The sequence below is a fragment of the Rhineura floridana genome, chromosome 7, assembly GCF_030035675.1.
Source record: "Rhineura floridana isolate rRhiFlo1 chromosome 7, rRhiFlo1.hap2, whole genome shotgun sequence".
Taxonomy (NCBI): domain Eukaryota; kingdom Metazoa; phylum Chordata; class Lepidosauria; order Squamata; family Rhineuridae; genus Rhineura; species Rhineura floridana.
Genome location: NC_084486.1, coordinates 126092065 through 126115436, shown reverse-complemented (window position 1 = coordinate 126115436; position 23372 = coordinate 126092065). Strand labels below are relative to the sequence as shown.

General features: G+C 46.3%; 1 protein-coding gene across 6 annotated transcripts in view; it reads right to left on the bottom strand.

The window, feature by feature from the left end:
- Positions 1–23372, bottom strand: part of SMC4 (structural maintenance of chromosomes 4) — a 103544-nt gene that overhangs the window by 36064 nt on the left and 44108 nt on the right. For all 6 annotated transcript variants that reach the window (XM_061637194.1, XM_061637191.1, XM_061637192.1 and 3 more), the window contains 3 exons: positions 22907–23132; positions 22741–22820; positions 9777–9929 (listed from right to left, as the gene is read on the bottom strand). In XM_061637194.1, the coding sequence (XP_061493178.1) occupies positions 9777–9929; positions 22741–22820; positions 22907–23132 (459 nt within the window). The remainder of the gene's footprint in view (positions 1–9776; positions 9930–22740; positions 22821–22906; positions 23133–23372) is intronic.

The window sequence follows — 23372 nt, the reverse complement described above, 5'->3', positions numbered from 1 at the left end:
GACATTTATCTCACCTGAGACAGTCATAGCTTTCCCCAAAGAATCCTGGGAAGTGCAGTTTGTGAAGGGTGCTGAGAGTTGCTAGGAGAGGCCCTAGTCCGCTCCCAGAGCTATAATCCCCAGAAGAGGACTGTTAAACCACTCTGGCCACTGGAGCTCTGTCAGGGGAAAAGGAGTCTCCTAACAACTTTCAGCATCCGAGAAAATAGACTACTAAAGCAAATTCCAAAAGCAAACACTATTTGTTCTCTTTATTCTTCAAAATATTCCCAGATAGGGTCATTGTTACAACCAGAAGCCATGACAGTTCTTCTGTGGCAAAAGTGTGGGGGAATAGAGGAACTGGAAGCTGTGTCTGTACTAGAATGACTTCCCCTTTTTCTTTTCAGTCCTGTCTTTTGTTCTTTTCTACATTGTCTCTGTCCTAATTCGTTTGCCTTGCATGACCCAGCTCCAGCACCATATACACTCAGAACAACAATCCCATTCCCATCCAGCCTGTGTCTTTGCACATGTAACTTTTGTCAGAGAAACAGAAACTGAAAGTCCACAACTTCCATGAAGCACGAGTTTGTAGTTTGGCTGAGCAGAGCCATTTTCATGAGATAACAAACTGAAATGAATGCCTATGTTTGATTGGTAGGTAACTCAATGTGTGTGAGTGTGCTAGAGCCATACATTAATTTTAATAAGACTGTAAAAGTGTTGATTTAACATATTTGTAATAAGATATTGAATGAGACAGAAATTTACTATTAACTTTTTTTAAAAATAAAAAGTATCTGATTTAAATTTAAAAAATCCAATTACTGATTTAAATTTAAAAAATCCAATTACTGATTTTTTTTTTATCCTCCCTGCATGAGATGCTAGGCATTTTCCCTACTGGCCCCCCAATTTTGGAACTCCATCACTGAGGAAATATAGTCAGTGCCCATCTTATAGAAGTTAATTTTAAAAAATGAGTTTTAAACAGATCTATTACCCTGAACCCAATCACATAAGAACAGCCTGCTAGATCGGGCCAACGGCCCATCTAGTCCAGCATCCTTTTCTGACAGGGATCAACCAGATGTCTATAGGAAGTCCTGAACACAATAGCACTTTCCCAAGTTGTGATTCCCAGCAACTGACATTCAGAGGCACTCTGCCTCCAACAGTGGAGGTAGAATATAGTCATCCTGGCTAGTAGACACTGACAGCCTTATTCTCTGTGAATTTGTTTAATCCTCTTTTACAGTCATCCAAGCTGATGCCTCCTATGGGAGCCAATTCCATAGTTAACTTTATGCTGCGTGATGCATGTGTGTGTGTGTGTCCTGAGCCTTCCAACATTCAGCTTCACTGAATTCTTTTGCTATGACAGAGGGAGTTTTTCTCTATCCACTTTCTCCACACTGTATATAATTGTATACACTTCTATCATGTATCCTTTTACTTGCCTTTTCACTAAACTAAAAAACCCCTAGCATAAGGCATCCCCTTAATAATTTTTGTTGTCCTTTTTTGAATCTTTTCTACTCTACAATATCCTTTTTGAGTTTAGGTGACCAGAAGTGTACACAGCATTCCAAGTGTGGTCGCCCTACATATTTGTACAATGGCATTATAATATTGGGAGTTTTATTTTCGATCCCTTTCCTAATGATCCCTAGCATAGATCTTAATTTCCCTAGTATAGAAAGCACCCTTTTCACAACTACTGCACACGGGGCCGACATCTTCATCAAGGTATCCACTATGCTTCCAAGGTCTCATTTTTGGCCAGTCACTGCCAGGTCAAACCCCATGAACATATATGTGAAATTAAGATTTTTTGCCCAAGTGTGCATCACTGTACACTTATATTGAATTGTGTTTGTCATTACTGCCCATTCACTCAGTTTGGAAAGATCCTTTTGGAGCTTTTCACAATCTTTTTGTTTTAACCATGCTGAAGAATTTCATATCATGAGCAAATTTGACTAGCTCACTCCTAACTCTTAATAATTTGTAATCATCTTAAACAGCTCTGACCCCAATTCTGATGCTTGAGGGACTCCACTTCCAACATCAGTCCATTAGAAGAACTGTCCATTTATTCCTACTCTTTGCTTCTTGTTTCTTAACCAGTTACTGATCCACAAGAGAACCTTGCCTCTTATTCCATGACTGCTAAGCTTACTCAGGAGTCTTGAGTGAGGTATCCTGTTGAGGTTTTTACACACATGTGTATGTCACCTTATGTAAATCACTTTTGGCCTCAAGTTGGAGGAAAGGTGGTGTATAATTATAAATAAAATAAAATAAAATTGCTCATGAAGACAGACCCACGTTAGAGCAGGGACTCTTGATACTATCTTTGCTTTTTGATCCCTTCAGCCAGAGATGGAGTTAACACTCCCCCATCCCAGGGATACAGTGTAACTTATTTTTGCAGTGTTTCATTTGTATATACTAGTAACAATCTCAATTTTCTTGAGTGACAGTCCTTATGCAGCCCAAATAACACCCATTTACAAGAGAGGTATCAGCATTCTTCGAAGAACCCTGAGGATTGCAGATAGGAAAAAACTCTCCTTCCCCAACACTAAGGGGTGAGCAAACACAGCTCAATGAGGACTGAGCATTTTCAGTGGGTATGAAATGCCAATTAATAGTTGGATGGGTGAGAAATGAAAACATGGTGTTGAGGATGGCATAGAATGGCTTGAACCCTGGACAAAAGCACTCCAAACTGCAACCTTTTTTTGCAAGACCCAATTGTTTTAAATTCTCTTTCAAAATGATTTTAATAACCTTTGTTTTAATCTTCAGAATTCAGTTAAGAAAACAAAAAGTGATAACCCTCGCCTCTTCTTTGTTGCTTGCTCTTTCAAGAGGAAACCTTACACATAATTGCACATTACTCTGAAGAGCAGCTGTATGTGTGCTGCTGCCTGAAGATGCTCTTCATCATCTTCAAGCAGTGGCATGGCATACATACATACACATCTCTGCCTGCCCTTCCCAAGGGAACGGCTAGCAGTAGGAGTAACCAGAAAGTTTGACTGACAGTGAAGTGTTGTCCTGGTCAGCAAAGAGTGCAGCAGAGAGGAATGGGTTAATTTCCCCTGGAGGCAGAGTCAATACTATGAAAAAGCAGTCAGCTGACCTTCTCCCCTTCATGATACATCTGTAAAAACCAAGTACTGAGCAGCTGGCCACTCCAATAAACTTGAACACTGACACTTGAACAGTGAATAGAATAAAAACATTAGCAAATCTGCGGACAGTGCAGGGAGGGGATGTAAGAGGCCTTTACTACACTATCCAGAGGGTGAACAACTGGAGGATTCCTGGAGATGCACCCTCCCCACCCCACAGCCTAGGTTCTGCTGCAGGGTAGTAGGGCTGTCTGCTCCACTCTCCGCTGACCAGGACGACACTTCACAGTAGTGCCCACCTGACATCTAGTTTGTGCCACCTCTTTTCCCTGCGATGGACTGGGTTGGGGCAGAAATTGGGTAGAGATGTCCTGTCCTCTGTGGAATTGACCTTAGAGAGAAAACTGGGGTCAGGGAGAAGAACCACCTTGTCTGGGTGGAAAATGCACATCTCCAGGAGGGGAAGGCCCCCAGTTTCCCTACCCTACTGGCTGAGGGAGTGCCACAAGAAAAACTATCTTAAGGGTGAGGTCCTTCATAGGTACTGAACGTGCTGGTTTGAAAGGATGCTGTGAGAGAGCTCTTAGGACTAACATGAGGTCCCAGGATGGAAATGTGTGCTCTACTGCAGGTGACAGTAGGGTCAACCCTGGATAAAACATTTGACTTGAGGATGTTAGGAAATGGAATGGCTCCCCACCATTGGAAACACACTGCTGAGGGCCGCCACCTGTCTCTTGAGTGTGTTAGGGGCCAGTCTCTGGTCAAGACCATCTTGCAGGAAGTTGAGAATGGTGTGGATGTGGGATTGTGCGATGGGTAACTGTGATGTTCCTATATTAATGTATATATGGTAAGTGTTGGTTGTTTAGAAGATACATGGTAAGTGGAGTGAAAGAGGAGGGGGAGTGAATGGGCAGTAGAATGCTTGATGATTGGCTGAGTGTTTAAAATGGCTGAACGTATAAAAGGAAGAGTGAGAGTGGAATCTGGGGGGAGAAGAGAAAGAGTGGGTTGTTTGGTGGGTTTGAGAGAGTGGTTTGCCAGGAGAGAGTGGAGAAGGAGGGGGGTGGAGTTCGGATTAGTATTGAGTAAAATCATATGCTTATGTGCCTTAAGAAGAAATCTTGTTAATCTTGTTAGCTTTGTTATCTGTAATAAATACTTAATTTGGTTTACCAAAGGCCTGATCCTTGGCTGGGGTTTCACAGATCAGAAGGGAGGGTAAGGTAATGACCAAGGCTGAAGGGGAACTGTAACAAATGGTGGCAGCGGTGAAGAGAATAACAATACCAGTATTCAGAGTCTCTGGGAATACTAGTATTAGGACGTGACTGGTAGTTGCCTAGCAGGGGGATCTGTTGAGATCTGTGCTAGAGCGGGGAGAAAAACAATAGAAAAGGACAGTCCGGACTGGTGGAGTCCCTGGTGGTGCCTAGTGACAGGCAGTAGCCACGCACAGGTAGGAACCTGACAGGGAGAGCCAGGGACGGACGCCTCACAGTAACCTCTTATTTATTTATTATTGAATGCCTTCCAGGTGAGATAGTAAATTCTCTGAGTGGATGATCAGACAGGCCCCCTTCACTCAACCACTACCACTGAGCCTCCAGGCCTGAAGCTGGAGCCACTCTGGATCCAGGTGAAGGATGGAGCCTTTTGAAAGGAGATCCGGTCTGCGGGAAAGACTTCACGGGGAGCTGGAGCTGAGGTCTACTAGGTCACAGAACCATGGCACCATAGCCAGTATGGAGCCACCACTATTACCTGGCCTGGAGAACTCAGATCCCGTGGAGCAGCCTAGACAGTAGAGGTAGAGGCGGGAAGGCATAGAGAAATCCCTGAGGTCATGGGGCTAACAGTGCATCTGTGTCCTGAGTGCATGGATCCCAGCCATGCCACGATTTAGTCCAGTTGAGCATTCACCGATGAATCAAACAGGTCCATTCATGGGAGCCCCCACTTCTAAATGATCTCTAGGAACTCTCCTGGTGGACTTGTCCCCAGCTCAATCTGCTCATATGTTGAGGATCCCCTGCACATGTATGGCTGATATGGATGCCAGGTGTCTTTCTGCCCACTGGAATAGCAGGTAGGTGTCCTCCTGAAGGGCCCCCGATTTTGTGCCCCCTTGTTTGCAGATATGTGCTTTGGCCATGACGTTGTCGATGCACACTAGTACATGTATCTGAGATAGAACTCCTGGAGTGCTAGTCAATTCGCTCTGAACTCCAACCAGTTGATTGCCCGGCACTGCTCCTGCATGATGTTGGAGCAACAGGTCATACAGACTTGCATCCATGGTGACCACCGAGATTGCTGGGGCTCTGAGAGGAAGGCCTTTCTCCAGATGAGGGATTCCTGCACGGGCCTGAGGATGGTGATGAGCCAGGTCTGGCATAAGGCAAACTGGTCCTGATATGGAAGTAGCAGCCACATTAGGGCCTTTCAATGGAAGCGTGCCCACAACACTGAGTCTATGGTCGCTATCATGGAGCCCTGCAACTGAGCCATCAGAGGAGCCAGCCTGCCTAGAAGGCACATGTGCAGCTGACACAGACGTTTGCTATGCACTTGGTGGCCAGGAAGAGTTTGCTCTGAGTTGTGTCAATTACCATTCCCAGATGTTGGAGGTTGTGGATAGGGATCACATGGCTCTTGTCTCTGTTTATTATGAAGCCATGGTTCTCCAGACACTGGGTGGTTGTCTCAAAATCCTGTTATGCCGCTGCTGCTGAAAAGGCCCTCACCAGCAGGTCATCCAGGTAAGGGTATATGTGGACTCCCTGAGTGCAAAGATGTGCCACTACTGCCTCCATGATTGTAGTAAACACCCATAGGGCCAAGTAGAGGCCAAATGGCATGGCCCTGTATTGGTACTGGTGATGGCTGTGCGCGAAGCAGAGGAAGCATCTATGCTGATGAAGAATGGGGACATGCAGGTATGCCTCTGTGATAGATTCCAGAAAGTTGCCCAGTTGAATAGCTTTTACTGTAGACCTGACCATCTCCATCTTGAACTTTTTTGTCCATAAAAAGCAGTTCAGGGGTTCAGCTTCACCCTGGGCTGCTACTGGGAGGAAGGGTGGGATATAAATCTAATAAAGAAAAATAATAATAAATAAATAAAATAAATCCAAGATAGTGCAGTAACAGCCATTGCATTTGGGGACTAAAGAACACAGAGAAGACTCCTGAGGACCGCTGATATTCTGGCATAGGTTCTAAGGTGCCTATCTCAAGGAGGTTAGAAATGGTATCCAGGGTTCTCTGTATCTTCTCCCGTTGATGCAATGAGGGAGCTGCCCACCATCTGTCCCAAGGAATGGTGCAAAACTCTAGGGAGTAGCTGGATTGGATGGTGTTCAGGATCCACTTGTCTGAATTGGAGGCCACCCAGGCATGGGCAAAAAATTGAACCTTGCCTGCTACCTGGGCTGTCCTGGCATTATGCTTGGCATTGGACTTGGAATTCTGATTATGTTTGTTGCCCCTCCCCCAGGAGGTTGTAGAATAGGTGCACTGGTGGGATGAATTCCGGGAAGAATTCCAGGACCCATGGAATTGGCGAGTAGTTCAGATAGCCAGGTAGCCCTTGTGGCGAAAGGAATGTGAAGTCTTCTTATGGGACTTGTCATCCTTCCTCAGAGTGGAAGATCCTTCTTTTTATCCTTGATGTCCACCAGATGGCACTCTAGGGACTTGCTGAAGAGTTGGCCACCCACATAAGGCAGGGCTGAAAGGCTGGCTTTGGAGTGATGGTCCACTTTCCACTGTTTCAGCTAGATTCTGAGTCTTACTACTATGCCATATCCGAGTGATTGTGCTGAGTATTGCAGCTGTCGAAGGAGGAGTCTGCTAAGAGTCCCTTCTTTTGCTCTTCCCCCTTCCTCTATCTGGGCTGGCATCCGAGGAGAAGGAAAATGAAAAGAAGTAAGCATGGCAATAGACCCTGGAGTGCTTGAAGCCTTCCTGCCTGTGCACATGGGCCCAATGCTTGGCTAAGGAAGCACTTGCCTCCCTCATCAGGGCCGGCACCAGGCATGACTGGGTTCTTGGGCACCAGCCTACCCCAGGCCTGTGGCACCATAGTCCAACCCCCCTATACAGGCATGGGAAGCTCCTCCACCATCTTATCTTGGTTGATGGCAGGCATGTCATTCACAGAAATAGGAGAGGTAGACGGGGCATATATGCACGCTTATGGAAGCCTGCACTGACTGTCTTGGGTGTGCCTGGGAGCTCCCTCTCCATGATCCGCAGCAGGGTCGGGAGCCGACACTGCCGTGGATAGTGGAACGGGAGCGGTTCCCTCCCATCCTAAGGAGCAGCCCTCTGGGTCACAGGAGCCCTTGGCCAGGGCCCTACCTGGCCTCCCTTTGGTGTCAGCCCTGCTCATCATGGCCTTGTTAAGCCAGGCCAACATGGCTGTCAAGGTAAAGGGCTTCTCTAGATGGCAAGATCTGGTGCACTTTTTCCCTGCAGGAGTCACATGTACTTCTTCCCCTCCCCTCCGTTAAGTAGAAGGTTGCTGAGAAAATAAAACCATTTCAGGCAGGGAGTCTAACATGGTGACTGAAGTGAGGGTGACAAGGACATTACTCAAGGACCTGTATTCCTTGGCCAAGGCCTGAGATGGGCTGCCTCTCCCATTAGGCATAGCTTGAGACCCAGCCAAGAAGGGAAGAAGCTAAGACTGGAGCGGGCAATGCCCCCCTGGATAAGAAAAGCATAGCAGCTATATCTGAAAAGGGAGCTACTGTGCATTGCTGAGGGGTGTGTGTGTTTCTAGCTCTACAGGAGTCTTGGATAGCGAGGGACCAATCCCTGCTCCTCCCTGGCTCTGCAATGGCAACCTTCCAGAAAGGGCTTCCTTCTCCTTGGGATTGCAGAAGAGCGCTACAACAAAGGACCACCGGGGGGGAGGTGCAGGACTCCGCCACATCTCATGCCCCTCTTCCACCTTTGAATCTGCCTATTCACTGATACGCAGGGCGTGAAAGAAGAGACAGGCAGAAGTCTATGTGCTACAACTGTAGCCGAAGAAGAAATACTCTCTGAGAAGAGCAAAGAACAACCAAACTGTTCGTGAATCCCTTATGGGGAACCAGGAGGAATAGGTTGACTCTGTTACTTGCTGAAGGCAGAGTCAAAAATTGAAGAGGGGGAGAAGGTTCCCTTCCCCTTCCAGCTGGCTACTTTTTTCTAGTGCTGGCTCTGCCTCCCGGAGGAGTTAACCCATTCCTGTCTGGTCTGCTTCTCCACAGCTTAGAATGACTGCGCACTGCTGCTTGACAATGTCAGAAGAACCATCCATTGTAGCTATCTATCCCTTCCCTGCCAACTTGTGCAGCAGGAAAGGTCAACAGAGATGGAGTTGCTGGTCTGACTCTATGTGGTTAAGGTTTTCCAGGCCCCTTGGTCATGCACTGCCTAACAAGTCCCAGGCTTCCCACCAACTTTGCAGCTGGTGGGGATTGTCACGCAACTCCTGGAATAATCTTCACTCACCTCTACAGCTTCAAAACTAGGAAAAAAGGCTGTTTGACATGTTCACCAGAAGGTGGCACCATATTCACCAAGGCGAGCAGGATCAACAAGGTCCAATTTTGTATTTATTCAACTTATCCCAGGCCACCAATAATAATATAATCAATGGCCACCAATATTTAATGAAATGGTCTAGTTTCTGTCTCTCTTGCCAGGTTTGGACTGCTGTGTTAATTTATCAGCAGATCCCAAATTTTTGGTATGCAATCTCTTTCTGCTAGTGGCTCAGTACATATCCGCTTGTGTACTAATGCCAGGTGTCAGGAGATTATGGATTACTTTCTTATAGAGATAGTTTGTATCCCCATTATTGATAACTCAATAACAGTATTAACAGGTTAAGGTGGGGTGAGGAACCTTTGGCCCTCCAGATGTTGCTGATCTACAACTCCCATCAGTACCAGCAAGAATGGCCAATAGCCAGAGATGATGAGAGTTGCAGTTCAGCTATATTTGGAGAGCCAAAGGTTCCACACCACTTGGTTATGGGGTAGCTCACATTTTGTAATTTTTTGTAACAGCCCCACTCCAACTGTTAAATAATGAATTCCGTTTTCTTTAGGTGGGAGGGCTGATTTTCTTCTAGGAGAACCATTGTTGACTCTGAGCATAATTCAAAGACACCAAAGATAATCCCTGTTCATAGGTTTACCAGAAAACATTAGGTATATAATAATGGTGGTTCATAACATCAGGATGGAGTTATACAACTTGCCTTTAATTAGTTGTTTTTTTCTTTAGGAATAAACTCAAGATGACTTTGGGAGACAACTACTCTGCCTTATGGCTTTTTAACCAATTTGTCAGGATAGCTTTCTCTAAAATCTGTTGACATTCTTTGACTTTCTCTCTGGTTCAAACACTCTTTTCAAAATAACTACTCTTAACATTCTTCCCTACAATGCACGAATAAGTCTCAACAACCACAGTTGGCAGTTTCTTCACCTATCAGTTGAAGCTATTTGGACAGTACACAATTCAATTGCTTATCTTCTGAACAAATATAAAAGTACATAAACTCTGTCAGGACATACACATAGTATTTTCAAAGGATACTGTCTAGTAAGAGAAACAGTAAGATACCTTCTAATTTAAGATTACCTGAATACTTGCACTGTACTTTTCTAATGTGTTCCTCATTTCTCCGACGCTCTGGCGCAATTTTGCTATTATTTCTTCAAGCTGCATTTTCTGTTCCTGATATTGCATTGCTTTTTGGGAATTCTTTTGCAGTTTAGATTCCATTTTATTCACCTAGGAGCAAGACGTAATATGTAAAAATCATCATATATATAACATGAATTTAGACCAGGGATGGGGAATCTGTGGCCCTCCAGATGTTGTTGGACTCCAATTCTCAGCAGCCTCAGCCAGAAGGATAAATGGATAGGGATTATGAGAGTTGAATTCCAACAATATCTGGAGGGCCACCTGTTCCCCGTCCCTGATATAAACAAACCAATTCAGCAAAATATATTTCACGCTTATGTTATAAAATCTAGATGAAAAACAAAGAGCTTTCAGAGCAATCTTAACCCCTACTGAAGGCTGGCTGAAGGGGTTAGGATAGGTCAGAAGTGCTATTCTTCTGCCAGGCAAGTACACTGCTCCACATGCCCTATTGGGAATAGGACCAAAATGGAGCACTCCAGAAGTGACACTGGATCTGTCAAATCCAAAAGCCCCCTCATTTCCCTGACATTTCCACAGACCGGAACCTCTACCCAAAGCCTAGAACAGGTATTTCCTCTCGCATTGATTTCAATGAATGGGAAAACAGTAAAAGAGAACCACTTTGGGAGAAGCCACACATACTCCAGCCAGGACAGGAGTTGGTTAAGCTAGCAGGGTCTGGATGTCATATTGGCTCTGCCATGGATCTCCACTCGGCCGCAATAGGATTGCAGAAGGAACTACAGAAGACTTTTTAATTAGAGATCGGGAAGTTGGACTTACCATGAAGTGTCCTTCTAGTCAGCGGGGAGTGGAGCATACAGGAATGGGTTAACTTCTCCTGTAGGCAGAGTCAAACTATAACAAAGTGTTACATGCTGGCCAGCTGGAAGGGGAAGAAACCACCCTGTAAGTGCAAGTCATGATAAAGCTGACCCGGTGAGGCCGCCCACCTAAACCTTGTAAAAAACTAATGCAACATGCAAAGCATGGACAGTAAAAGAATATGGAATAATAGTAGATGGTGCAGGAGGATGCCATGGAAGGCCCTCCCTACACTACCTGAGTTACCGCGCAAACGCAATTCGCCTATGGACCTCAAAGAGATCCTTCCCACCCCTTGGCCTAGCCACCCCTGCAGGGTGGGACTGTATGCTCCATACCCCACTGACCAAAAGAACACTTCATGGCAAGTCCAACTTTCTGTTCTCGTTCAGAGGGGTAGCGGAGTATATAGGAATGGGATGTACTGAAGCAGTGAACCCCACATCCCGGGGGAGGGGGATGCAGGGCTAAGCCATTACTCTCTGAAGAACCCTCCTGCCGAAGGCTGCATCAGCGGAGGTGAACTTATCCACCTTGTAGTGCCTGATGAAAGTGGATGGCTGAGTCCATGTAGCTGCCTTACACATCTCCTCCAGTGGAGCCTCCCTCTGGAGCGCAGCCATGGCAGCTGCCCCTCTGACTGAGCAGTAATGGCACTCGGTGGAGATCTGTCGGCAGCCTGATATGCCATGGACACACTCCCTGACCCATCTGCTGATGGTGGAGCGTGACACCTTCCATCCCTGTGCCCCCTTTTGGAAGGAAACAAAGAGGGACTCCATCTTACGGAAAGACTCAGTCCTGTCTAAGTACCTCTTGAGATTCAGCTTGTACCATTCCTTTTCCCTAGGATGTATAGCATGTGGACAGAAGTTAGGCAAGGAAATGTCCTGCCCCCTGTGAAACACTGAATTCACCTTGGGCAGAAAAACGGGATCTGGACAGAGCACCACTTTATCTGGGTGAAACGTGCAAAGCTCCTCTTGGACTGAGTGCGATCCGATGTCTCCGAGCCGATGTCACCGCCACCAAAAACACTGTCTTAAGGGTAAGTAACTTAATAGGCAATGTTCAAGCTGGTTCAAAAGGCGAAGAGCAGAGGGCTCTGAGAACCAAGGGGAGATCCCAGGAGGGAAATCTGTGCAGAGTGGGGGGAGATACAGTGGACACCCCCCTCAAAAAGCATTTAACTCTGGGGTGGGATGCTAAAGAGCAGCCTCCCACCGGGGAAAGCATACTACCCAACACCACAGCCTGCCACTTCAGCATGTTAGGGTCTAACTCCTGATCCAAACCATCCTGCAGGAAATCCAGGATGATCTTAAGATGACACTCACTGTGCATCAGGCTCTTACGCCTGTACCACCGATTGAAAGCCCTCCACATGGTCTCGTAAATCCTATGTGTAGAGGACCTGTGTGGGGCGAATATAGTGCCTATGACTCTATCTGAGAAACCCTCTCCTTTCAATGATTGCTGTTCAATCTCCACGCATGAAGCTGTAGCCAGTGTGGATCTGGGTGGAGCAAAGGTTCCTGGGAGAGAAGGTCTTGTCTCTGGGGGAGCCTCCAGGGCGGTTCCGAGCTGAGGTCCACCAGATTGGAGAACCATGGATGTCTGGGCCAACAGGGAGATATAACCACTGCCTGCACTTGAAGAGCCCTGAGCCTGCATATGAACCTGGTCAGAAGGGGCAGAGGGGGAAATGCATACAGGAGACCTCAAGGCCAGGGTACAGAGAGGGTGTTCACTTTATTTATTTTTATTATTTATTTATTTTATTAGATTTTTATACCGCCCGACTAGCATTAGCTCTCTGGGCGGTGTACAACAAAATATAAAAATACAAAACATCTCAAAATCTCATAATAAATACAGCATAAACATATATAAAAACAAGGAATCAGAAAACAATTACAACAAAATTTAAAACTAAAACAAGTTACATATTAAAACGCCATAGCAAAGAGGAAGGTCTTAACCTGGTGCCGAAAGGACAACAATGTCGGCGCCATACGCACCTCTTCGGGGAGACTGTTCCAGAATTCGGGGGCCACCACTGAGAAGGCCCTAGATCTTGTCACCACCCTCCGAGCCTCCCTATGAGACGGAACTCGGAGGAGGGCCTTTGATGTAGAGCGTAGTATACGGGCAGGTTCATATCGGGAGAGGCGTTCTGACAAGTATTGTGGTCCCGCGCCGTATAGGGCTTTATAGGTTAGAACCGACACTTTGAATCTAGCCCGGAAGCATATTGGTAGCCAGTGCAAGCGAGCCAGAACAGGTGTTATGTGTTCCAACCGCCTGGTCCCCGTCATTAATCTGGCCGCCGCATTTTGGACAAGCTGTAGCTTCCGAACTGTCTTCAAAGGCAGCCCTACGTAGAGTGCATTGCAGTAATCCAGTCGCGAGGTTACCAGAGCACGTACGACTGATGTTAGGTCCTCCCTGCTCAGATAGGGACGTAGCTGGGCTACCAGCCGAAGCTGGTAGAAAGCATTCCGTGCCACTGATGCCACTTGGGCCTCAAGTGACAGGGAAGGATCTAAAAAGACTCCCAGACTACGAACACGGTCCTTTAGGGGGAGTGTAACCCCATCCGATCAGGGAAGCCGTTCACCAGCAGCATCTCAGTCTTGTCTGGATTGAGCTTCAGTTTGTTAGCTCTCATCCAGTCCATTATCGCAACCAGGCAACGGTTCAGCACATTGACAGCCTCACCTGAAGAGGATGAAAAGGAGAAATAGAGCTGCGTGTCATCAGCGTACTGGTGGCAACGCACTCCATAGCTCCTGATGACCGCACTCAACGGCTTCATATAGATGTTGAAAAGCATGGGAGACAGAACCGAACCCTGCAGGACTCCACATTGCAGAGCCCACAGTGTCGAGCAATGTTCCCCAAGCACAACCCTCTGGAGACGACCCGCTAAGTACGAGCGGAACCACTGCCAAACAGTACCCCCAACTCCCCAAGCCTCTCCAGAAGGATACCATGGTCGATGGTATCAAAAGCCACCGAGAGATCAAGGAGGATCAACAGAGTTACACTCCCTCCGTCCCTCTCCCAACATAGGTCATCATACAGGGCGACCAAGGCTGTCTCAGTGCCGAAACCGGGCCTAAACCCCAATTGAAACGGATCTAGATAATCAGTTTCATCCAATAGCGCCTGGAGCTGGCCAGCAACCACTCGTTCCAAGATCTTGCCCAGGAATGGAACATTTACTACTGGTCTGGTCTTCCTGGGCTTGGGCTCCTAGTACCACGACATGAAGCTGTCAACCTGCACATTTGTCTTGGATGCAAAGAGATCTATACACGGAATCCTCCATCTCTGTACCAGCTGACGAAAGACCTCCCTGTGGAGAGCCCATTCACCCTGCTGCACCTGTTCTGTGATGAACCAATCTGCCTGGATATTCAGGTCCCCTTCAAATGAACCACCGCAATGGATACCACGTGCTGCTATGCCCACCTGAAGGTGAGACTGGTTTCCTTCTGCACAGAACCCCACCTCGTTCCCCCCTGATGGTTCAAATGAGCCATCATGGTGACATTGTCGGTTTGGATCAGCACGTGGGCATGTGCCAGGATGGGCAGGAAGTGCTGGAGAGCCAGTCTGACTGCCCTGAATTCTAGCCAGTTGATGGACTGCACTCTGTCTTGCACCTGCCACACTCCCTGTGCAAATTGATTCAGGCATGTAGCCCCCCAGTCCATGAGGCTGGCACCCATGGTAAAAATTATGACTGAAGGAATCCTGAGTGACAGTCCCTTCCGTAAAATGGGCAGATGGCACCACCAGAGCAGAGAGTCCATCACCGCTCTGCTGACGTGGACTAAGCCCATCCACCGACGAGCAATTTTGTCCTGGAAAGGCAGTAGAAGCCACTGTAATGCTATGGAATGAAATCTCGTCCAGGGTACTGAGTAGATTGCTGCTATCATTGAGTCCTGGGGCTTGCCTAGGCTCCTCAGCCGGATCCATTTGCTGCTGAGACAGGTAAGTAGTTGACATTTGAAGTTTGGATATTCTGTCCTCCAACAGAAACAACTTGGCCTGCTCTATGTCTATCACTACCCCGAGATGCTGAAGGCACTGCATCGGTAGCAGATGATTCTTGATTGTGTTGATGACAAAGCCATGGGCTTCTAGACAGCTTCTCCACACCCTGTCTCACTCCATGAATAGATGGGACCCAGATAAGAAGGGTGGGAGCCTGTGCAGTGAACTGAATGATAGGAGAATGTCACCAGATGCCTTCAGAGTGAGAGTCTGTAACTGGCAGAAAGCTGGCCCTCCCTGGGTGTGAGACAGGAGGGGGAGTAGATAGGCCCTGTGTGAAAAATTTTGAAGGTGTATGACTGTTCCCAATTCTCGCAGAGGCCTACTGGGATAATTCACTCCAGCAGTGAATTGTTGGTTGGCTCATGTTGGGTCCATATTAGGTGTTTAGGAGTCTTAGTATGGAGGAACATGGGTGATGCCACCCCAATTTCAGTGATTACGGGCAGAGGGAAATATAACCATGGAGAGGTGGTGAATAACCATAGAAGATGAAGGCAAGGCTGCGCCTTGTTCCTTGCTGCCATTCCTCTCATGGATGGGTTCCTCGTTGCTCATCTGCTGTGCCCACTGGCCTATGTGTGTTGTTGTTTAACGTCAGATCGGTACACAATAAGACCATTCTCATCCATGATTTGATTGTGGATGAAGGTGCCGATTTGGTGTGCATTACTGAGACCTGGGTGGGTGAGCTTGGAGGAGTTGATCTGACCCAACTTTGCCCACCAGGATACTCGGTGCACACCAACATAGGCTGCAGGGATGGGGAGAGGGGTTGCTGTGGTCTACAGAACTTCCATCTCTGTCACCAGGAAACCACTCTGTCTTGGAGCTGGCTGTGAGGGCCTGCACCTGCTGTCGGGCAGAGGAGACAGTAAACTAGGGTTGCTGCTGGTGTATCGTCCACCCTGCTGCCTGGCAGCTTCTCTGAGTAAGCTGGCAGAGGCAGTCTCGGCTGTGGTGTTGGAGGAGCCCAGAACGATAATGGTGGCTGATTTCAATATCCATGCTGAGGCTGCCTCTAGTGTTCTGGCTCGGAACTTCATGCTCTCCATGACGACCATGGGGCTGTCTCAAATTGTTACTGGCCTAACACATAAGGCAATGCACACCCTCAACTTGGTTTTTGCTCCAGGTGGAGGAAAGGGTGGTCTGGAGATAGGGGGTGGATGTCACCCCATTGTCATGGTCAGATCACTTCCTGGTGAAGTTTAGACTTTTGGCTCCGATCCTTCCCTGCAGGGGTGGTGGACAGATTAAGATGGTCCACCCCCGAAGCCTAATGGAATGCACAGGATTCTACTGAGACGGGGTGTGGAGAATACTATCTGCTGTCTAGTAGCCCATGGCTTCGTCATCAAGGCATCCAAGGAGAGACTGAATGGCAGGGCTTTGTACTGGTATTGTTGTCCTCTGTGAACAAACACAGATACAGACGATGCTGTGGCAGAATTGGAACGTGCAGATACGCCTCCGTAAGGTCTATAGAGGTGAGAAAGTCTCCAGGCTGAATTGCCTCCGCAATCAACTGGAGAATCTCTATTTTGAATTTCCTAGGCCAGATGAACTGGTTCAGAAACTTCAAGTCCAAAATGACGCGGAGGTCACCACTGCGTTTGGGCACCATAAAAAAAGACAGAGAAGACCCCTGACCCACATTGAACTGTTCTATGGTGCCTATGTTGATGAGATGAGCTATGGAGTCTAGGGTTCTCTGTCTTTTTTTCTGGGTTGTGCACTGTGGAAGCTGATCTCCACTTATCTCTGGGAATGGTTGAGAATTGCAGGGAATACCCTTTCATCTCTGTGTCCAATACCCATTTGTCGGTTATGGATGCTGCCCATGCCTCCACAAAGAAGTGCAGCCTGCCCCCCACTGGGTACCCCATGGCGTCATGATTGAGCTGTCTTGGAGCTGGGCTTGGACTGACGTTGTCTGCCGAATCTACCCCCCCGTGGAAGAGGTACGGTGCTGCTGTTGAGCTGCGCTCCAGGAAGAGTTCCAGGAACCTCTAATCTGTCTCTTGTTTCTATATGCGGAGATATAACCTTTCGGATGAAAGGACTGCCCTGATTTCCTACGAGACTGCTTGCCCTTGTCCTTTTTCTTAGCCATGGGCGAGGCCTTCTTCTCGTGCTTGGTCTCCACCAACTAGTGATCCAATGTCTTGCTGAAGAGGTGCCCTCCCGGCATAAGGGAGAACGGACAGACAGGCTCTGGAATGGTGATCCACCTCCCATTGTTTAAGCCAAATGTTTTGTCTCATGACCACTGCATATCCTAGAGCCCGAGCCGAGTACTGCAAACAATCCATGGAGGAATCGGCCAAGAATTTGGCTGTCTTGGCCATCTTATTAACTTTCTCCCAGACATGCCTGGCGTCTGATGGGACTTCCACCATCAATGCTCTGACCCATTTGACTGCTGCACGGACAAGAATGGAGTTAGCCACCAATGCACTCATGGACAGAGCTGAGGCTTCATGCACATGTCAAAGGGCTGCATCTCTGCATCTGTCACTAGGGTCAGATAAGGTGTCCCCTTCCTTGGTGATAGCTGTCTTGGCTCTTAAAGCCAATACCAGCTCGTTTATGGCTGGAACGTTCAGGCTATCCATTACCAGTGGAGGGAAGCTGTACAGCATCCTGTAGAATAGGTGGGCCATTTTTGGTTTGGCCTGCTGCTTCCATTCCTCCTTGACTATGTCCTTAAATAGCTTCGGAAAAGGTATGCTAGTAAATGTCTCCCCCAACCTAGGGAAGACATCTGAAGAGCATTGCTGCCCTTAGTCCCCCCACCTCTGCATGAGAAGGGACCTTCTTGGGCAACTCCAGCTGCAGGCAAGCCATAGCTTTGGTAACCTATTGGGCAAATAAAGCCTCTTGTGCATTGAAGGGGGAAGTGGAGCCTCATCCCCCAACAATTCTCCCTCCTCCCTCTCTGACTCATCCGAACCAGAATCAAAACACCCAGCAGCCTCTAAGGAAACTGGACGAATGGCCTCTCCTCTGTAGGAAAGCCTGGTTCCAGAAGAATGCCCCTTGCCATGGCTCTCAGACCGGTGGAGGCCTTTGCGTCTGGGTCCTGCCCTTCACTCTAACTGGACTGAAGCCTGAAGAAGAGAAGGACCATGATGCTGAGCTAGAGGAAGAAGACAGAGAGCACGCCTGGCCATGTCGGTGTTGTTTCCTCCTATGAGAGTGAGCTAGGCGCTTAGCTAATGAAGCCCCCCTTACCTCATCATAGCCTTGCTAATTTACGCCATCATGGAGGAGGAAGACCCTTCCTCAGATTGTTGATGACTCCTGGTGTTCTTGTAGCGATTGTCCCCCCCCCCACTGCAAAGACGCAGGCTGAGCCAGAGTCCTCCCTGCTGAAGGAGAGGTCAACATGGCCCCTGCCATTGAGGCCAATGTGCTGAGAGGAGTCTGTTCTTGGCCCTGCTCTCCCCTCACTGAGAGACATCATCCTCCATAGAAGATTGGTGCTCTGCTGCCTCAGCCATTGTGAATCTTTTTTTGTGGGGGCTACATTGGACTCCCCCACGAAGACCCCTCAGGTTGCGTCGGGCAGCTGTAATCAACCGATAGGGAACACCGCCTGCTGTCTACAATGACAAGGTGTCTGTTCCCGCCAAAACCGCGAGAGGCTTACCCACCACTGAAGGACTTGCTAAGGCGTGAAAAACCTCTCCCAGCTATGGTTACCTGCTGAGGAGAGCCAGGCAGGATGGAAAGGAGCAAATACCCCCCCACGAGAGGCTGGGGACAGATCCTGGCTCCTCAAGAGATGCAAGGCGAATCTGCCACTTTAAGAGGTAATTCACTCCTGTGAAATACTGCGCTGAAACTGGGTGCTATGTAGCGCGCTGGCCCGTGGCTCAGATTGCCATTGCTCTGAGGCAATGCGCAGGGGTGGGCCTGGAATGCCTCCCAGCTACCACCCTCCTCCAGTGCCACAGAATGGCTGGCATAGAGCTGGTTGCAACCACTCTGCGACAAAGGAGGGGCCTGGGACGCTTCCCAGCTACCTCCTTCCCACCAACACAGAAGTCTTTGCTTCTCTCCCCTCCGCTCTTCTGCGCTGAGGGGAAAATAAGAGTGGAGCAACAGTCACTGCCGCCCACTGCTGTTAGGGAACCACAGAGGGGCCTGGAACGCTTCCAGGCTACCTACCACCGAAACCAATCACTGGTCTTGCCTCTCCCGCTCTTCTGATGCGGGTTGAAAAAACACCTTGGAAGCGAACGCTCCATCTTCCACCACCTCAGGGAAGCCATGGAGGGACCAGGAATAGGTCCTTGCTCTCTTGCTCCCCATTCTGAGACCGAGAGCAATCAAGCCCCACGCAGCAGGGGAGGGGCCTGGGACGATTCCTGGCTACCTCCCCATTAAGGGCAGATGGAAAAAAGTAAAAGAACAACAAATAGTGCTTCTCCTCCCTCCCCCACCACCTACCTAATCACTGACGGGTGGGATTAGACAGAGAATACAGAAATGTGATTAAGAAAAAACACCTCCCTCCCTGTACCCCTGACCGAGGTAAAGGAGCATAGAGTTGACTCTGTTAACTCACTGGAGGCAGAGTCAACACTGGCAGTTAGAGGGTGATTCCCTCCCCTTCCGGCTGGCCACCATCTTACACTTTGTTATAGTTTGACTCTGCCTACAGGAGGAGTTAATCCATTCCTGCATGCTCCACTACCCCGCTGACTGAGAATATACCAATCTAACCTTTTGAAGATTTCCAGGAGAATGCAGAGAGGAAAATTTAATTTATTAACTACATTTATAACGCTACCCCAAAACATGTGTTGCCTGAGCAGCTCATTTTTTTAAAAATAATAAAATACATTAAAAAACAAATAAAGCAGTCCAGAAATATATACATAATAAAACATAAATCATACATCAAGATGCCCAGATTATAAAAAAACAGAAGTTGTTTAAAAGGCTTCATATTGCACAAGGCACCATATGGTCAGCGCCCAGACAGCCTCTTCAGTGAAACCGTTTCATGATTGGGGTGCCACTACTGAGAAGGCCCTCTGAGTATAGCTTCCAATGAGGATCTTAAGGAACAGCTAGGTATATATGAGAGAACATAATCTTACACAAGTAAAATGGTGCCAAACCATTAAGGACTAAGATTAAAACCTGTACTTTAAATTGGGACCAGAAACTGGCTGGGAGCCAGCACAGCTGACAAAGCACAAGTGTTATTTTGACCAAAAACACACAGTCCCCATTAATAATCTAGCATCCTTGTTTTAAGACCTAAATAAATCCAGTAATGAGACACATTGAGAATTATGGGTTCTTCCACACAATTATGGACAAATTCTATACAGGTCTTTGTTATGTGTGATATGCCTTCAGGTCAATTTCGAGTTATGGCGACCCTATGAATCAGCGACCTCCAATAGCAACTGTTGTAAACCTCCTTGTTCAGATCTTGTAAGTTCAGGTCTGTGGCATCCTTTTTGGAATCAATCCACCTCTTGTTTGGCATTCTTCTTTTTCTACTCCCTTCTGTTTTTCTCAGCATTATATTATCTTTTCTAATGAATCATGTCTTCTCATGATGTGTCCAAAGTATGATGATCTCAGTTTCATCTTTTATCTTCTATTGATAGTTCTGGTTTAATTTGTTCTGACACCCAATTATTTGTCTTTTTTGCAGTCCATGGTACCTGCAAAATTCTCCTCCAACACCACATTTCAAATGAGTTGATTCTTCTCTTATCCACTTTTTTCACTGTCCAACTTTCACATCCATACATAGAGATTGGGAATATCATGGTCTGAATGATCATGACTTTGGTGTTCAGTGATACATCTTCGCATTTGAGGACCTTTTCTATTTCTCTCATAGCTGCCCTCCCCAGTTCTAACCTTCTTCTGATTTCTTCACTATTATGTCCATGTTGGTTAATGAATGTGCCAAAGTATTGATAATCCTTGACAAGTTCAATGTCCTCATCATCAACTTTGAAGTTACATAAATTTTCTGTTGTCATTACTTTAGTTTTCTTGACGTTCAGCTGTAGTTTCATCAGCATTCATTTCAAATCATTACTGGTTTCTGCTAGTAGTATGGTATCATCTGCATATCTTAAATTACTGATATTTCTATCTCCACTTTTTACACCTCCATCATGGTCCAATCCTGCTTTCCAAATAGGTTCTGCATATAGATTAAACAAATAGGGTGATAAAATACACCCGTCTCACACCCTTTCCAATAGGGAACCAATCGGTTTCTCCATATTCTGGCCTTACAGTAGTGTCCAGAGTATAGGTTGTGCATCAGGACAATAAGATGCTGTGGAACCCCATTTCTTTTAAAGAATTCCATAGTTTTGTTGCTGTGTTTGTTTGTGTTGCTAAATTTGTTTAAAGCAGCACAACAGCAGCAGAGAGTAACAGCAGATGTTGAAATGCGAGTGTGCATTTACCCTGCATCAGGATCACTGAGACTTGAGACTTAGTAAAATAAGAAAAGCTACTTTATTTATAGAAATACATTGTAGATAGAAAGGCATATCTAGTTCTAACTAGCTAACTAAGTTGGAGGCGTAATGCCCAGGTGAGGGAGTTAGCCCCATGGCTAAGAGAGAGAGAGGAAAGACAAAAGGATGTCTCCTCTCTCCCGGACAGTTGGAGAATAAAGAAGTGGAAAGGGCAGAAGGAGGAGGGGCAGGTAAGCTTCCCTAAAGACATAACAGTCTAGCAACAGAAGGAAGTCAGTGAGAGCATCACAGGCAATCTATAAAGCACAGGGTGATTTCCTTCTGAAATTCCTTGGTCCGTTCCATTATCCAACGCATGTTTGCGAAATGATCTGTGTACCTCTTCCCTTTCTAAGTCCAGCTTGGACATCTGTCATTTCTTGTTCCATATATGGTAAGAGCCTTTGTTATAGATTCTTGAGCATTACTTTACTTGCATGAGATATTAAGGCAATGGTTTGATAATTTGCATTCCCTGGGATCCCCTTTCTTTGGAATTGGGATGAGAGAAAATGCTCCTATGAGTCCAAATCACCCACCCTAGAGGAATATGCCTGCTGCGTCTCTTGTGGGCTGGCCTCTTAATCAGAAGGTATATCAAAAAAGAAACAAAAGGCAGTAGGGTTTCTTGAGGAAATGCAAATATTTTTTCCCCTTACATTTTGGCTGAATTCAGATGCAACGAACAATGATTTATTATTACGATAATGAGTGTAGGAAAGCTTTAGGCTCTCATGCTCCCTCCTCTGCTGAAGAGGAAATTGGAAGCTTTTGCTTCCACTTTTGCTTCACTAGTTTTACATTATATCTAAATCCTAAACTCCAGCTTCTTGAAAGAACCAGCATCATGAACCAAGGTTTGAAGTTGGCTAGTTTCAATAAACCATATCAACATTTATCAGATTATGGGTTTGGACAAAATGGCAAACTACAATCAGACGAAAATTGAAGCGAAAGCTTCTGATCTTCTCCTTATAATTGTGCTGGAGGAGGAGAGGGAGAACTCATGGGAACACAGAAGCCCTGGACTGATTCCTATAATAATAAGCCATAGTTTGTTACATCTGAACACAGCAATTAAGTAGCTTCATTCTGGAGGCTTTAGGAAACAAGGGATCTTGACAGAGGCTAAAACCAAACCATGCTAAAACCTCATTATTTAACTCCTAAATCTCCATGGATTATTATTCACTGTTAAGCTTGGATTCTGAAGGGCCTCAGCATCACACCAAAATAAGAACCATAACTTAATTTTTACCTTGCTGCAGTTGAATCATAAAATCCTACGGACATCTACTCAGAACTAAGTCCCACTGAGTTCAATGGGACGAACTTCCTAGTACACGTGCTTATGATTGATTTGTGAACATTGCAGCTTTGCTTGATATTTTCTTAGTTGAAATTATTTAAGAAAAGGAGTATTTTAAATTAAAAAATATGACGACTTTGAGTGTCTTCTCAGCACAAAGTATCCAAACCATACTAACCTCATATTCTGATGTTTCAACTACAACAGAGGATCCCATTCTACCCTTCATTACTTTTCCTCCTCCACCAGTCATTGTACCTGTGGAAGAACCAAGAACAAATAAGAATTGCTAATTTCTCATTCAAACTAGCTTCTAAATACATTTTTTATTTTTTTTTAAATACCTGATTGTTCTATGATTTGTCCTTGCAAAGTTACCACTCTCCATCTCTTGTCTTTTTGGAATGCAACTCTGGTAGCCTGGTCCAGGTTATTGGTTACCAAAGTATCACGTAATGCAAAATAAAAAGCATGGCGAACCTTCTCATCTTTAACTTTTACCATATCAAACAGTCGAGGAGTGTTTTCAGGAGTCTGGATTTTGCCCATGTTTTTCTCCCAAACTGCCATCTGGAAGAGGATGAATACCATCACAAAAACAGTCACATAATCGTCACACAGTAACTTGATATACCTATTTGTAGTTTCACTTTAATAGATTTTTATTCACATTTTAATTGTACTATAAATAAGTTTTCAAATACTTTGTTAAAACAGTGACATCTTATATGGGCTTATGCAAAATAAAAGCTCCCTAAATTCAGTAGGGTTTACTCCCTAATACACATTTTAAGACTGCATCTTAGAACA